The 16448-nt window shown below is 36.5% G+C and overlaps 1 protein-coding gene across 1 annotated transcript in view; it reads left to right on the top strand.

Annotated features, from left to right (window-relative positions):
- LOC107672011 (nucleolar protein 4-like) overlaps positions 1-16448 on the top strand; it is a 126785-nt gene that overhangs the window by 20584 nt on the left and 89753 nt on the right. Inside the window, exons 2-4 of the mRNA XM_016465053.1 lie at positions 890-1045; positions 4304-4415; positions 8347-8456. Coding sequence (XP_016320539.1) covers positions 890-1045; positions 4304-4415; positions 8347-8456 — 378 coding nt within the window. The remainder of the gene's footprint in view (positions 1-889; positions 1046-4303; positions 4416-8346; positions 8457-16448) is intronic.

The raw sequence follows: 16448 nt of genomic DNA, 5'->3' as shown, positions 1-16448 counted from the left end.
ATTCCCTACACATATTCCCTGTTCATTGCGTCCTACTCCCTGAGCAGGGGAAATCCGTTGAAGTTTACTTCTTCTGAACATTCATTCACATATTTGCGCTACGCCACTGCCTGCAGCATCTTCACACACAGATTAAACTTACTAGAGTGTGAAGTGTGACATAAATGACTCTGTAAATAAATGCTATTTAAATTCACGTCTCATACACTTTAATGACCTTTAAATGGAACATATACATTCGCTTCGAACTGGAATCATGGCAGAACATCCTGTGGTGTCCACTTTGCAGGGCACTTACGTTCGAATAGAACAAACGTCTGAAGCGATAAGAGATAGACACAAAATGTGCGGGGGTGGGGGGCACAAGGACTGGAATTGAGAACTGCTGATATATGCTATTTGTGCAGCAGCAGTATGTCTTCACAGCACTGTATCGTCATGTATCGGCAGTAGCAAGTTCCTGTACTTGCTTTGCAGCAGCAGCAGCAATACTCTAAAACAACAGCAATAACCAACAGCAGCAGCGTAGCAGATCTATTTCACCAAGACCAAATACATTAACATTATTGTCATATCCATTACCATGTTAAAATCTTGTCATGATAGAACTATTTTAATGTCAAAATAGGTACATAAATGAACCCTGTTGAAAAAATCATTTTACAAAGGAAATATATTTCAAATATAAAATGGACATATCTAATCATATTACCAAAACACTGTTGTTTTACAGCACAGAATTATGTGCTGTGATAATCACTATTTGACTTGAAAATGTGTTTGTCAGTCCGTCAGATAATTCAATGGTATAATAAAGCATAACATAATTTTTGCTTGTGTGACATTGCTTAAGTATATGAAATAAGTCTATTTTTTTGTGTGATTTCAGTGTGTGGATGGGGGCTCGGGGCTGGAGAACTCCTTTCTCAAAAGGGTCGCTATGGTGGAGGACTTCTATGACATCATCTATGCCATGCATGTGGAGATCAGCTCTGACCCGGCCAAAGCACCCAAACACGCCGGACAGAAGAAAACATATAAAGCGGTGAGGAAAGCAAGTAACTTCTTTCTCATAGTCTCTGATCAGACATGGAAGTATGTTTATGGACTCATATAGTTTAGATTTAATACCCCGTGTGGCCCTTTTTTGACCGGCTCTATCTGTCTGTCACTTAAAGTGTCCCTTACTCTGTCAGTTTGATTGATTTCCTCTGTGATTCTCATGAACAGAAGCAAGAGGCTCCTGCTGTGTGTTGTCCTGGTGTGATTTGTAGCAGAGAATTGCTGGCCTCTGTGAATTTTGGGTGAATCAGTCAGAATACACCAACATTAACTAGTAAATGAAAGCTGGAGGCTATGTAGAACTTTTTTCTTTTCTTTTCTTTTATTTTCTTTTCTTTTTCTTTCTTTCTTTCTTTCTGCATTTATTTCTGCATTTATTTTTACATTTTTCCCTTTCTATACATCTGCAATCACGTTCTTTATTTCTCTTCTCTGTTTGCATTTATGTGCATTTTTCTTCTTTTTGCAGTTTTTATTTTTTTCTGCATTTCTGCATTTATTTTTGCATTTCTTCCTTTCTTCATGCATTTTCTTCACACATTCCTTTCGTTATGCATTTCTGCATTCTTTCTTTCTTTATGCATTTCCTCATGTATTCCTTTCTTCATGCATTTCTTTTTTCTTTATAAATTTCTTTCTTAATGCATTTATGTATTTCTGCATCTTTCTTTCTTTCTTTCTTTCATGTATTTCTTTTTCTTTATGAATTTCTTTCTTCATGCATTTTTTTCATGCATTTTTTATTTAATTCTTTCTTTATACATTTCTTTCTTTATGCATTTTTATGCATCTTTCTTTCTTCATGCATTTCTTTATTCTTTATACATTTCTTTATGCATTTTTATGTATTTCTGCATCTTTCTTTCCCTCTCTTTCTCTCTCTCTCTCTTTCTTTCTATTTGCATTTTTAATTCAGTCAGATTTTGTTCTTTCTGAATTTATTTGGTTGCATTTTTTTCTAAATTAAATTTTTCTTTCTGTATCTCTTTCTTTCTCAATTTATTGTATTTCTACATTTTTTCATTTTTTTAATTTGTTCACGTTTTTGCATTTCATTTTTATTTCTGTTTCTTTTTATAGTTTTTTTGTCTTTCTAGCTTTCTTTTTTCTCTCTTTTGTATTGTGTATTTTTGCATTTTCTTTCTATTCTACTTACACTTTCTTTCTGTCTTTCTTACATTCTGCATTTCTTTCATTCTCTGCATTGTTATAGGCAGAGATGAGGATCAGCTCATATTTAGAAGATATATTAAGGTCTGTGGTGAAAATCTTTAGAACTATGTATCACACATGTGCTGTCATGGAAACATGGGAAGCGAGAGTGACATGGGCCGCTCTCACCTGGTCTGGTGGTTGTGCTGAGGTCCACAGGTCCAGTGCTGCTGCCCTCTCTTGGACGGTTACAAAAGTGCATGTTTGCTCTCACATGCATTTACAGTCAGTATCTTTTATTACAAGGTATTACTAATAAAAGCATAAATAAGCTTGTTTTTAGTTTTGTTATATTAATCATTTCTGTGATATGTTTTATACACGTGCACATATTGTACCCTCTACACTGTTCCTTGTTCCTATCACGCTTGACAGCTGTTGGTCTATGAGGGGAGGGCAGGGCCTTGAGCAGAGTTTTTCTCTGGGCATCAGGATTTGTGTGCCTGCTCCTCTTAGGATCTCCGGGAGGAATCAGGGTGCTGGAAAGGAGAGAGCTCCGGTTTTCTGGCGGTTGTATCACTGCAGCAGTGGGGTTTGTGAGTTTAGTTCAGCTTCTGCCTTCGTAATGCACACATGCACATGCTATACCCTCCAGCTGTGGTTCCATGGCCGCCCATGCTTGTTTGTTAGAGCCTCATGGGAGATTAGAGAGACACAAGGGACTTTCAGTGTGGGGGTGTACTTTCTCTATTTCTTTGTCCAGTTTATGGCAGAAAGGTGGAGGAGGGAGAAACTAAACAGACGCGAAGGAAGAGGGTTAACGTAAAAAAAAAGATACATACAGTATATGAAATGTATAAGGGAGAAAAAAATATGAATTTCAGATGGCAACAGCACGAACTGCATTCGTTTGTGTACATGACATGATTTGAATCTCACGGTGTGTGTGTGGGACAGAGAAATGTTTTGACAAGGACAATTATGAGCACTCTCACACAGTTAATTATTTTATGTGAGAGGGAGATGTGTGTGTGTGTGTGTGTGTGTGTGTGTGTGTGTGTGTGTGTGTGTGTGTGTGTGTGTGTGTGTGTGTGTGTGTGTGTGTGTGTGTGTGTGTGTGTGTGTGTGTGTGTGTGTGTGTGTGTGTGTGTGTGTGTGTGTGTGTGTGTGTGTGTGTGTGTGTGTGTGTGTGTGTGTTTGAGAGGGAACGTCACCTATTTGAAGGTAAAGATATCAATATGATAGTACCCCTGGGATTATTAGTCCTGGACTTGATGACAGTATTGTAATAAAACATCTAAGCATTCACACCCTGTCTACAAACTAATCATCTCTTCTGTTTGCTTTTACTGCCTCACTACAGCTTTCTGCTCAGAATGGGAATAAAACATTGTTACTCTGCCTCTATGATATAAGATGCAAAATATGAGGGAAAAGGATAATAAGTTTACATAAACATGTAATTAATTATAATGCAAGTTAAACTAACCAGTATGACACTTACATGAAGTTTAACATTTGTTTTATTCACCAACAATACATCACCAGTAATGGTTTCACAACTTGTCTAAACTTTACAACCAATGCTATTAAAATGAATGTATGAATGAATGAAGACTATGACTGAAGACACATAAGAAAAAATTACTGATGGTGATTATTTGAGCACTTCTCTTGTAAAAGGCAATAAAACATTTAAGTAATAACAGCTAAATGATTTCTTGTGCACATACCCTGCAAAACTTTAAATGAATAAATACACAAATTAATAAACATTTTGCATAAACAAAAAAAAAAAGAAGAAATAAATAAGATTTTAACATTTTAGGTAATAACAGCTAAATAAGTACTTGTCCAAATCAAATACCAACAAATGAAAATAATAAATAATAAAATAAATAATGAATGCTTTTTTTCTTTCTGTCTTTTTAATTGTTGCTATAATTTCTTATCTGAAAACATTTTACCATGTATTAAGCACAAAGGCACTTCTGAGTGTGAATTCTATAACACTCTGAATTTGGATTTAATCAGTGAGTCCCAAAAAATCCTAAAGTGAAGTTTAACACGGTGTGTGTTTGTGTGTCAGATAGCGGAGACGTATGCGTTCCTGCCCAGAGAGGCGGTGACCCGTTTCCTGATGAGCTGTGGAGAATGTCAGAAGAGGATGCACATCAGCCCCAGCAGAGCAGAGTTCAAAGGTATCACACCACACACACACACACACACACACATGTTGGTTTTTATGGTTTATGAGGACTCTCCATAGGCGTAATGGTTTTTATACTGTTCAAACCGTATTTTCTATTGCCCTACACCTACCCCACCCCTAAACCTACCCCTCACAGGAAACTTTGTGCATTTTTAGATTTTCAAAAAAACTAATTCTGAATGATTTATAAGCCTTTTAAATTACGGGGACACTCAAAATGTCCTGATAAATCACCTTCTCGTTGTAATACCTATGTCATACCCATGTCATTATACAAATTTGTGTCCTCATAAACCACATAAACATGCACACACACACACACACACACACAAACCAACCTGGATCACTTCAGATAAGTACGTTTTATTTACAGTAAGGTTTATGGCTTTATGCATTAACTCCAAGGGCAGTTTGCGAACTCATTGATTCTAATCCAAAAAATGACAAGCTATAAATATTCATTCCCATATACAGTATTTATACATATTCAAACCCATAATGCTTCATTGGATAACTCATTGTCTTTGTTAAGAAAACCCCCTCTCATCCCTTTTGTCCCCTGCCGACCCTGTAACGAACTCCCCCCGTCGCACCAGCCTGAAGCTAATGAAACCCCCTCTGACCACACCTCCCACACACACACACACACACACACACACATCTCAACACCCTCTGATTAGGCTGCAGTCACTGGTGTGTCCTGCTAGCCTCCCTACACACTGCAATTAGCCCAATTACAGGCCTTTTAACAAAGAAAATGCCTCTGAAACCAGATTATTTCTACAGAGAGAGAGAGGGATTGTGAGTGGAATCCATTGGAGGAGGAATTTGATTGGGAAATTTTCACTGGGTTGAAAAAAATGGATAAAACTCAGTTTTTTAGTTAGTCCTAGCAGTGCTGGATGCCAATCAGAAGAACTGCCCTCAAACGTCCCGCTCGCTGAGATAAACAGATAGGCAACACCTCCTAGGCTTGAGCTGTCAAAGCGTTGTGTCAACGTTGGGCTTAGGTTGGGTGTTGCTCATAAAGAGAGCAACTAATTGGCTTCTTGCCCATGGGGGTGCACAGACCTCCCCCCTCCAGCCAGCCGTACGAAAGTTCACGCTGAATTATTCAGAGTAATTAATTACTGTATACTCGCTTGTCTTTAATTGACACTCAGGCTGTGGTGGATATTGGCTCTTTTATCCACATATCTGCTGTTGCTGCCTTGCGGTTTCATGCGTAATTTATATATAGATACAGAAAAAGTGATATTAGTAGCACATGTTGAGGATGTGGTGAAATCATGTCAACACACCTTTTTCCTAACTCTTTCTTCAGCTGACAGATGCACAGTGTAATGGCTAAATATAAGCGAATTGTTGGTTTTTGTTTAGCTGAACATCCTCTTGCTTCGTTCTTTGATTAAACTAATGTTAACATACTAAGGCACATTTAAGGTACTTATAATTTTTAACTGTAGTGTGTTATCTGAGATTTAATTGGAAGTTTTTTAGTTTTAACAAAGTTTTTAAACAAATATTTCCAAAATAGTTACAAATATATTTAAAATTGATGATATACTAGTTTCAATGACATTAAAAATTACATTAAAGTTACCATGTTTTACGATGCTTCAAAGACAGTGGAAGTAATTATGAAATTACATATAAAGATGTATGAAGTCTTACTTAAGTGGGTCAAAATTCTGCATTTAATATAAATTTAAACTAGAATACATTTTCATTTAATTGTAAATAACATGCAATTATGTGTTTGAAAACATTACATTCAGTTCACACTTAATTATATATATTTTTAAAGTATATTATTTCTATAGTAAGCACTCTTTTTAAAAGAATGCTTAAGGTTTTTTATATAATGGGTGACACTAACTATTAGCTTCAGTAATTCACGCTAGCTTGTTTATGTGTTTTTTAAAATTTTAAAATTTATTTTTTTTGCAGTCTCAGGTGAAAAACTTACTGAATGACTTCATCAGTGTAATAAACCTGTCTTTTTAGCAGCCTGACAAAACTCTGTCTGAAAATCATTTTTGTATTTAACCATTATTAACCATTATTACCATTGTTGGTTTTAGCGGTGATCTAGATCCTGAAGATCCTTTTTTGTTTTTGTTTGTTGTGGTAAATCCATACGAAATGAGAAAATGAAATTGATCAATACACAGTAAACAGCTCATCCATTACTGTGTGTGTATATGTGCGTGAGATTATCAGCAGGTAATGGGTTGCTTCATGGCTCTTTTAACTCAAAGCCGATAAAATCCATAAATGAGAAGGCTGTTATATGACTAAAAATGCTTCCACATTTATGAAATCTAAAGGAAATTGTTAGGAATTCCTCATGTTTTAGACCTTCTTCCAGAAACTCAGGAGGACCATACTGCCTGTGCACTTCTGAGTGCACTTAAAGAGTTAGTTCACCCAAAAATGAAAATTCTCTCATTAATTACTCGCCCTCGTGTCGTTCCAAACCCGTAAGACCTTCGTTCATCTTCGGAACAGCAATCAAGATATTTTTGATGAAATCTGAGAGCTTTCTGACCCTCCATAGACAGCAACGCAACTGACACGTTCAAGGCCCAGAAACGTAGTAAGGACATTGTTAAAATAATTCATGTGACATCAGGGGTTCAACCGTAATTTTATGAAGCTACGAGAATACCTTTTGCGGAGTGTCTATTTACACTATGTGCAAATAGCCCACCTTGTTGGCAGAGGCTATTTACACTAACTCCACCCAACAACATGTGATTGGGCTAGTCAACACTACAAAAGACGTTCATCAAACATCAGTTTCAGTGGCGTAGATGGTAAGACGTGTGCTTTTTGACGCGATCAACCCGAGTTCGAATCTGCCTTTTGCCAAACTTTTTTCTCGCTTTTCATGTCTCATATCACATCAGAAAGGCATTTATTTTCAATACAAATGAAGGAAATAATCAAAACGTTGAAAATAAAGTGTCGGGTAGGGTTAGGGTAGGTGTACGGTGGGCTTTATTGTTCCAATAAGGTGGCATCCATTTAATAATTTAAATAAAATGTATAATTGACACAATACGTTATTATCGCATACTGTTTTATAATGTACTACAATACTGAGGTGCAGATAATTGCCACTATTTGCAATAAGTAGTATAAAGAGCAGAAAATCTTGCTATTTTAACATAGTATAAATATAATTTATAGCTATTTTCACTTAGTGCAAATAGAATCCATCGCAAAGAAAATATGCTATTTTCACTTAGTGTAAATAGCCGCTGCCTACTTTTTGTGTGCAAAGAAAACAAGTAACGACTTTATTCAACAATTTCTTCTCGATTTTAACGATGTCCTTACTACCTTTCTGGGACTTAAACATTTAATGGAACGACATGAGGGTGAGAAATTTATGGCAGAATTTTCATTTTTGGGTGAACTATCCCTTTAAAATTGTATATGTCTGCATAAACACACACACAACTACACACACAGACACTAAACAAATCAGAAATGATTACTGTCAAAGTCAGAAGCATTATCATCATGATCTTCACACAAATATTCACAGTGGTTTTTCACACAAATCACAGGACATCATTACAGTGGTTTTGGATGAAAATATAACAGCTGTGGGTGGAGAATGGATTTAAATATCTACACATTTCTCCATGAATATTAATGTAATTTGCATATGGATTTTTTTTTTATATAATTAGGCCTTTGTTTGACACTGTTAATCTGAGGCAGAAGTGTGCCAGCAAAAAACACTGGGGCAGATACTGCCCTCTAGTGACAGTTTAGAGAAATAACATTTACCGTATTCTCATTCTTTATATGAATCTCAAGTATAACAATAGAATTATTCACTTTTCCTGTTTTTTATAATTATATTTGTATGGTCTAACCATTGTAAATCTCTCATGCTTTCTCAGAAAATAATCAACCAACTTCTCTGGCGGCTGACCTCATCGACTACAACATGCCCCTCACGACAACCTACTTGAAACAGAAGAAACTACAGTGCATGAACAACAACGAGCAGGTACAGCAGTCTTCTCTAATATCTTTACTGTACATGTTTATTGACCGACATACATTCAGCATGCAAACAGCCATGTCTCATTTCAGTCCATCCAGATGGCGCAGAAATCATTGTGGGCGTTGTGCTTTACTGACAGGAGGTGTTTTACTTCAGTTTGCATTTATTTATTTTTATTAGAAGGTAAAAAATGTCACTATTCACTATTTTGTAGCCCTAATCTAGGTATTTCTGGTACTGTCAGAATGTGCTGCTTATAATTTGCAGAAGCATGAAGGCCACCTGTGGGTGGGGTGGGTGGATGTGAGTTTGTGTGGTTGTATTTAGAAGGAATGGCAGTTAGTTCTCTTCTAATTAACAAGTGTTCTGAGCAGCTGGCTAATTAGCTGAGGTGTGAGAAAACTGTTGAAATGCCAACGAAGAAAGGTGAACCGTTCTTACAGTCACGTACACCTCAGTTTGTACACACACTGAAATGTGTTCAACTTAAAGTTTGCTCAGTAGACACTTGCTTGCGATCAGCATTGTTGGTCGCCGTGATTTTGCCAAGTAAGACATGTTCCTGGATCAACATCTTTTGTTGATCCTGGATCAACATTACTGTCCAAAAATACAGACTTAACCCAATCCCTACCCCTAAACATAACACTACCCATAATTTATTCCTAAAATCAGTGTGAAATGATGAGCTGATTAACAAGGGTGTAGAAGCACCTAACCCTGATCGTAAGCCTAAAACAGATATTTCCTGAAAAGTTATCCCTCAATTCTGATTGGTTGATTGGAATGTTGTTCCAGGATCAACAAGGATGTTGATCCTGGAACATGTTGTACTTGGTGAAATCACGTTCACCCAGCATTGTTAGTTCAAAGGCCCATTCACACCAAGGACCATAACTATAAAGAGAATAGTGATGCTCAGACCACAACTATAACAATAACAACACAGAGGAATGATAGCATTGCAATCACAGACTTTTTTTTTTTTTTTTTTGGATAAATGATAAAAACGTTGACCACAACCACAATACAAAAGCTTGAACAATTACATAACTGCAGCTAAAAGGAAACGCTCTCAGAACTTTGATTAACATTCTGGCAAAGTTATGAATGCACATTCTTCCAGTAAGGTTAATACAAAGTTCATTCAGTGTATCTGGTCTTTAAAAAGGTTTTCAAAAGTTAGCACAAAAACTTTATTATACATCATTCATGGAAGGTCTTATTTATGAAACATTTTGTTCTTTAAATGTTACTAATTGTTTCAGAAGAGATCACTCATAAGTAATGTTTCCTTACATTTTTCTTTTTTTAGAAAATGATAAACGGAATGTTCCCTAAAAAGCAATGTTTTTCAAATTTAAAAAACTGGACATTTTGAACATTCAGAGAATGTTCGGAAACAATGTTTTCAGAACTTAATGGGAATGTTAGCAAAACATTCTTAGAACATATTTTTGTTAGCTGGCCAGTCACACGCTTATAATAACCAGAAAATGAACATCCGTTGGTGAGGAGGACTCTACTGTACTGTAGTTATAGTTATTTATATAGTTAATGTTTTTGGTGTGAATGGGTCTTAACTCAGAATTAGATATATGGAGACACTACACCAGGTTCCTAGTCCACTTAACCGACTTAACTGGTCAACCAGCTTCTCCAAAATAACCGTGGTTGACTAGCTCTGAACATGGCTATGCTGTTCCTTCAACTATTCTGGCACCTAACCTATACAGCACTAACCACTATAAACCAGTCTGGACCAGAATTCATACTGGTGTAGGCTGGTCTTTTCGATTTCAGTACACGTGTACCGAATGCCAGACAAGACATGCCGCAGTGTGGTTTCATTAATATTATAGAATCTGCCTTTGCACTGCAGTTGTTTGCTTTCAATACTGTGAAATTCTTCCAAGAGTCTCTTATATAAAATGTCCTAATATAAAAGCTCATGATGCTCAGGAATCTCTGTTTTGAATCTATACCTTGTTTTCATGTATCACTGTATTCACTCTTTTTGTGATTTGCGTTTTGTGTTTGCTTTGAGAAAATTGCAGGGAGCAGACAGGAAGTGTATGTGAAATGTCCTACCACAGTTTTGGTCTCTGTGGGTGGGGCATGACAGGAGAAGTGGGCAGATGAGCCAAAAGCACAAGAGGCACTATCAATAAGAATAGGGAACCGTTCTATATCACAAATAACATTAACATAGACAGCATGAGGCTATAGCTTTAACCACATAAAAATTGTCATGATTTGTTTTTATTAAAAAAAATCTTGAATTAAAGGGAAATGCTGTATAAATTTATAAATAACTATATGTGACAACTACAATAACTAAAAAATAACATTAATTCCAAGTTAACTTTACAGCTTAATTTAGACTAAATTTGCATTTGAGTTTTATTTCATTTTGATATTCATTTAACGTTCATTGCTAAAAAAAAAAATAACATCACAAATCAGGTTTTTAAACAACATTTAGACATTTTTAGGCAAAATATTAATAACAGGGTTGTAAAAATTGAAAACTTAATTCAAAATGAATGTACATTAAAAGTTTGTGGTCAGTAAGAATGTTTCTGAAAGAAAGTTTCTTATGCTCACTAAGGCTGCATTTATTTGATCAAAAATACAGCGAATACAATAATATTGCGAAATATTTCTACAATTTAAAATAACGGTTTTCTATTTTTATATATTTTGAAATGTAATTTATTCGTGTGATTTTAAAGCTGAATTTTCAGCAGAAATTACTCTGGTCTTCAGCAACACATGATCCTTCAGAAATTATGCAGATTTGCTGCTCAGGAAACATTTCTTAATATTATCAGTGTTGAAAACAGTTGTGCTGCTTAATATTTCTGTGGAAACTATGATACAACATATTTTTTTCCACGATTCTTTGACAAATAGAAGTTTAAAAGAAAAGCATTTATTTGAAATGAAAATCTTTTTCACTTTTGATCAGTTTAATGTGTTTACTGAATAAAGTCATTTCTTTAAAAAAACTTACTTCCAATAATTAGTAGTGTAAAATTAAACATTTCATACAGTATAATAAAATTTGAAAGCCTTAAGCTGGCAACGATGCTTTGAAGGTTAAGCTCCACCTTTCATTGTTAAAGCTCTTATTTTGTACCCTATTTGCAGAAAGTATAAAGGCAGATGAAAAAAGGCTGAGTAAGAAATGGAGACTAAGTGCTGAGATACCGAAATGGCAAAAGAAAAGAGAGAGAAATACAGAGAATTGTACAAATAGGCAGAATAATTAACAAAGAGGCCCTCGGATGAGCATCGGAGTGAGAGCAGAGGAGCAGAGGATGTGGCGAGGAGGCTGGTCGGCCCAGCAGGACGCGTGTGTCCAGCTCAATTCAATAAAGAAGGAAATTAGCAGCATCCTTCCTGCAGGCTGCAGACTCCTGCCTCTCAGAGGGGGGATGGAGGAGATTAAGGAGAGGGGGAATGTTGATTATCGTTTATGGCCCTTTTTTCCCATTTGCTGTATCTCCTCTTCAGGAAACTCATTTCATTCTCTCTTCTCCTTTAGCTCTCTTTCTCCCTCCCACTTTCTCTCTCTGGGGAAAGGTGTGAGATTCTCAAATATTCTAGCAAATTAGGCCTACTGTAGTCACATAGAAAACAGATGATAGATTTTATTCCATCTAAATTCCTACATGCATCAAATGGATAATCAATGTTTTCTTTGTGATAGTCAGTCAGCTTTGCTGAAAAATAGCTGCTGTATTTGTAAGTCTTAAATGTATTTTGTCCATTGTCACACTGAAAAATTAGCAGTGTCACTACTAAATTTAATATGGCAGAGGTAGCAGTGTGAGTGAATGTGAATGTGTCATTTGTTCTTATAAAAGCTGTATTGTGCCATTTTGTCTGTAGGTGGCAGATTCACCAAGCAATTCATTCTGCTAACAATCCAACTAGCAAAGTTGAAAGAACAAAGTTGCTTTGTAATCTATTGGTGGTTTATTCCAGATACGCTACAATAGTCAGTGGAAACAGGTGAAAAATTGATTTAAAAGCCTCAAGGATATTTCTGTTACAGTGACAGATTATTTTATTCCAGTTTGTGCTGCTTTTGAGTTCTTAGAATTTTATTTTAATGGCTATTCAATGGCAATGGTTATTAAGTGTGCATTTGTGTCTTCTAAAAACATTACAGTAGCATTTCACAACCACACAGTTTGTAATCTGGCTTAAAAGATAACGACTCACATTGTTGTCTTGCATCGCTGTTGTTAATCTATTTCCTAAAGTCAGTCTAAATATAACACAGACTTTTGCTTCAAAACACTGGTATGTGCAGTTTGCATTATGAGCCAGACTTTCAGACTATTTTCCGATTCCTTTGAATGTATGTGCTTCTCCTGAGGGCTCCATTAGTGACTCATAAATCAAAGTGTGTGTATGTGTATGTTCAGGCACTTAGATGTTCACTGGGTAATTGAGGACAGTATCAGGATGGAGAGTTTACTGTATTGATGTATTGGAATAGAAAAAACGAGGCTGATTCTTAGCTGTGTTCCTTGGTTTTTCTTATTTCTACCATATAAGCCTTCAGTATGCTGAGACAGTGGGCATATGGAATAAATCTACAATTATTTTGCTTCTTTTTAAAATAAAAAGGCGATGTGGTCTTGCTTTAGCAAACAGGTTGTTTTATATGAATATGGATTTCTAGAACAAATGTTGCATTTACAGTAGAGGAAGATGGAGGCAGAAAGAGAGAGGGGAGGGGACGTGAAGTGCTCTAAAGTGGTTTTGGTGATTCTGTACCTCACTGTACAGTACTTATAGCGGGGCGTGACGTCAGCGCCCCGGCCCCGCCTCCGCCTCCGTCTTCAGGGCTGGAGAGAGTCGCGCGGAAGGCTCTCGCGACCGCAGCAATATTGTTGCAATATTAAACGGTAGAGAGAGTGGAGAGGAGAGGGGCTCTGCACCGAGGGGGATCTTAGAAGAATATTAAAAACAAATTGCGTCCACCAGTGAAGGTAAGGACTCAATTAGGCTGGCATGAATTCATTATCTTAAATAGCAGGTTATTATAGATTTCCCCTCAGCAGAAAACGGCGTTTTTTGACTAGTGCTGCAAAGAGCGAATGGGAAGGTCCTTATGTTTATTTATTATTCCAGTTAGGAGTTATGACATGTGTACGTTTAAAGTTGAACAGTTAAAACGACATTGCCGTTGTTTACCGTGGCGTTTAACCTGTACAAACACGCGACGCGTTTGCCGGTCAAGTTGAACAGTATATTGATGACGGAATGAAGTCGTGTTATTTTAACGTATTTAGTGCGTCGCGATCACGAAACCTTGGCAACAGGATAGAGTCCATTTAGATTGTTATCATCACTCCGCATTTCTTTCTGAAGTATTTTAGTTGTGGCTGTCATATGAGGATAAATATGAGCTTTACACGCTTGATGTATTATTGATAATGCATGCATGCTGACAGCAGTGTGTTATTACTTTTTTGTTTAGTTAGTTTGTTCATTTTATTTAGCACGGTGAGTATAAACACAACATAGAAATATGTGCAGGACTGTCAAATGGGTTTATTTAAGGTCCTCTGCTTGTTAATAACATGTATATCATGCATGTAAGATCTGTATAAAGAAAAAAGATGTAATTTACATGGAAATAACATCAGAAATAAACAATAGGAACGTGTAGCCTAGGTGTGTACGAGACCTATATGTTGAGATTTTGAGTGACTTGATTAATCAGTGTGGCCCTCAATCTGTGTTTGAACTTGTTTATAGATCATGACATTATTCTAGCTATATGAAAATATAAATTATAGAGTTATGAATTGATGATATAGTATGACGGGTGATGCAGGGCATCAGAGTCTATAGACGTTAGATGAAAGGGTTTGGGCATTTAACTTAAGGAATCCGTTGATGGATTTTGGTAGCTTATGTGGAGAAATGCATGACTGAAGTACATCAAGAATAGTCAAGAGAGTTTTTTTTTTTTTTTTAATTTGGAAGGGTAAGAATTTTCCCTGACAACATTTCCATTAATGATATATAGGCCTATGGATAAATTAATCTGTTCTTGACAAAATTTCCATTAATGATATAGGCCTATGGATAAATTAATCTTTTTTTTTTTTTTGCAATATGTGCTTATACAATATATACTGTCACAGCTAGATATTATTACATTTAATATTATTTAAAAAACATTTAACATAAAAAACAAATATAATAAAAACATTATTTTTATTTAATTAATAACTATATATATTTTTAAAATGTCCAGCATGTGCCTTGAAATGTTTTGTTGTGTTTTTTTTTTTATCCATATCTGGCAAAGCTGGTTCTGCAGGCTATCGATACTGTACGTTGCATGAAGGCCTGAAATCAGAGAACAGCTTACTAACTTACAAATCTCACAAAGTGCTTTTTGTATCATTAAGATAAATACGTTTCAGAGATTGCTGCCTTTGCTTTTGTAGTGCCAGGGTTTCGATTGTTTGCACTGCCACTTGTTCTTGGCCCACTGCCGATGACACTTAGCTTCCAGTCAGCATAAAAGTCAAAATAAAAGGCATTTATTTCTTAAATAAACATTCACACCCTATTATGAACAATTCACACGTGCACATAGACAGAAAAAAAAATTATTGCATGGAAAAAAGTTCAGCTTGCTCAGCCTTGGCTGTAATTTTGTGTGAATTATGTTTTGTGCAATTAATAGACAGCTCGGCAGTTATTCCAGTGTTGTTTCTGTCTCTTCTGCTCTTCTGTGCCTCCGGCAGGTGGTTTTGTAGACCGATGTGGGCATCTAAGAACCGAAGCAATGTGACACTGAGTCAAATGCCAAAATTCACATTTATTCCTCCATCTTTTTAACATTTTCTAATCCTTATCCTGTGACTCTTTGCTCTGCTTCTTTTTCCATATCACTCCATTTTTAGCAATGGCACACTACCCCATTTTTTCTGTATATAAGAGTCGCACATTTCACAGGGCTATTTAAATGTCTCTTTCTGGTTTTAAGTTTAATGGCTATGCAAATCAAGAGCAGGGATGGATGGCGAAGGGTTAAAGGCTTTAAAACCTCCTTTATCATCCTCTGCCTTCTGCCAGAGCTTCACAAGGATAAAGCCTATCAAAATAAAATCACTTTTTCTGACCCCCACGTCAGCCTGTCCAGAAGAAGGGAAGCTCCATGAGCCATAATCCCTCCCTAAAGTCAAGCTGTTCGGGCCGAGGATCTCCCTCGCTCCTTCTCTCCCTCCCCCTCGTGCACTAGCCATTTAAATAGTCGAACTCATCCTCTCCCATCCCTTTTTTTAGCTCCCTTCTACTTGCGCTCCTTGTTTCTCTCCCACTCTGTGTTTTCTCAGCTCTGGTTCTCTGAATCTATTGTTCTTTGTATTGTCCCTGTGGTATTCCTATGACTGTCTCTTTGCTCCTTCGTTCTCTGAGAGGGTCTGTACCCTCCTCTGCTCTTCTCCAGCCATTACAAGACGCATCAAAATTCCCATCTGGAGCCTTGAGATGTGTCTCTTTCTCAGCACCACTGTTTCCGTGTCCCATGGGTCTGTACGGCCACTTGTTCTCGCATCACTGCAGATGGGATGTGTCGTATCTTAAAGTCAACATGAAATTAAAATTGACACTATTATAAGCAAATGTTTGTCTTTGTAATTGCTAAACCACCATGTCACCAAGTCTTTTTTCATGTCTGAAATAAACTGCTGTTCAAACGTTTGGAGTCTATATATATACAGGTGCAGCTCAATAAATTAGAATGTCGTGGAAAAGTTCATTTATTTCAGTAATTCAACTCATGGTCCGAGATCGCCTGAATGAGGTGGTCTCGGCTCGATTGAAAACGAACTCTGGAGCGGTTCGGTTGTTGTGAGAAAACAATCCAATCTAACGGACCAACGTTAGATTTTTATTTATTTTTTTATTCCGTGAAAAGCATTAGCTTTGTTGTTTTGCTAATACCTCAAAATG

This window comes from Sinocyclocheilus anshuiensis, unplaced genomic scaffold (genome assembly GCF_001515605.1).
Source record: "Sinocyclocheilus anshuiensis isolate Anshui unplaced genomic scaffold, SAMN03320099.WGS_v1.1 scaffold1053, whole genome shotgun sequence".
Taxonomy (NCBI): Eukaryota; Metazoa; Chordata; class Actinopteri; order Cypriniformes; family Cyprinidae; genus Sinocyclocheilus; species Sinocyclocheilus anshuiensis.
This window is presented reverse-complemented; position numbering and strand designations above follow the sequence as displayed.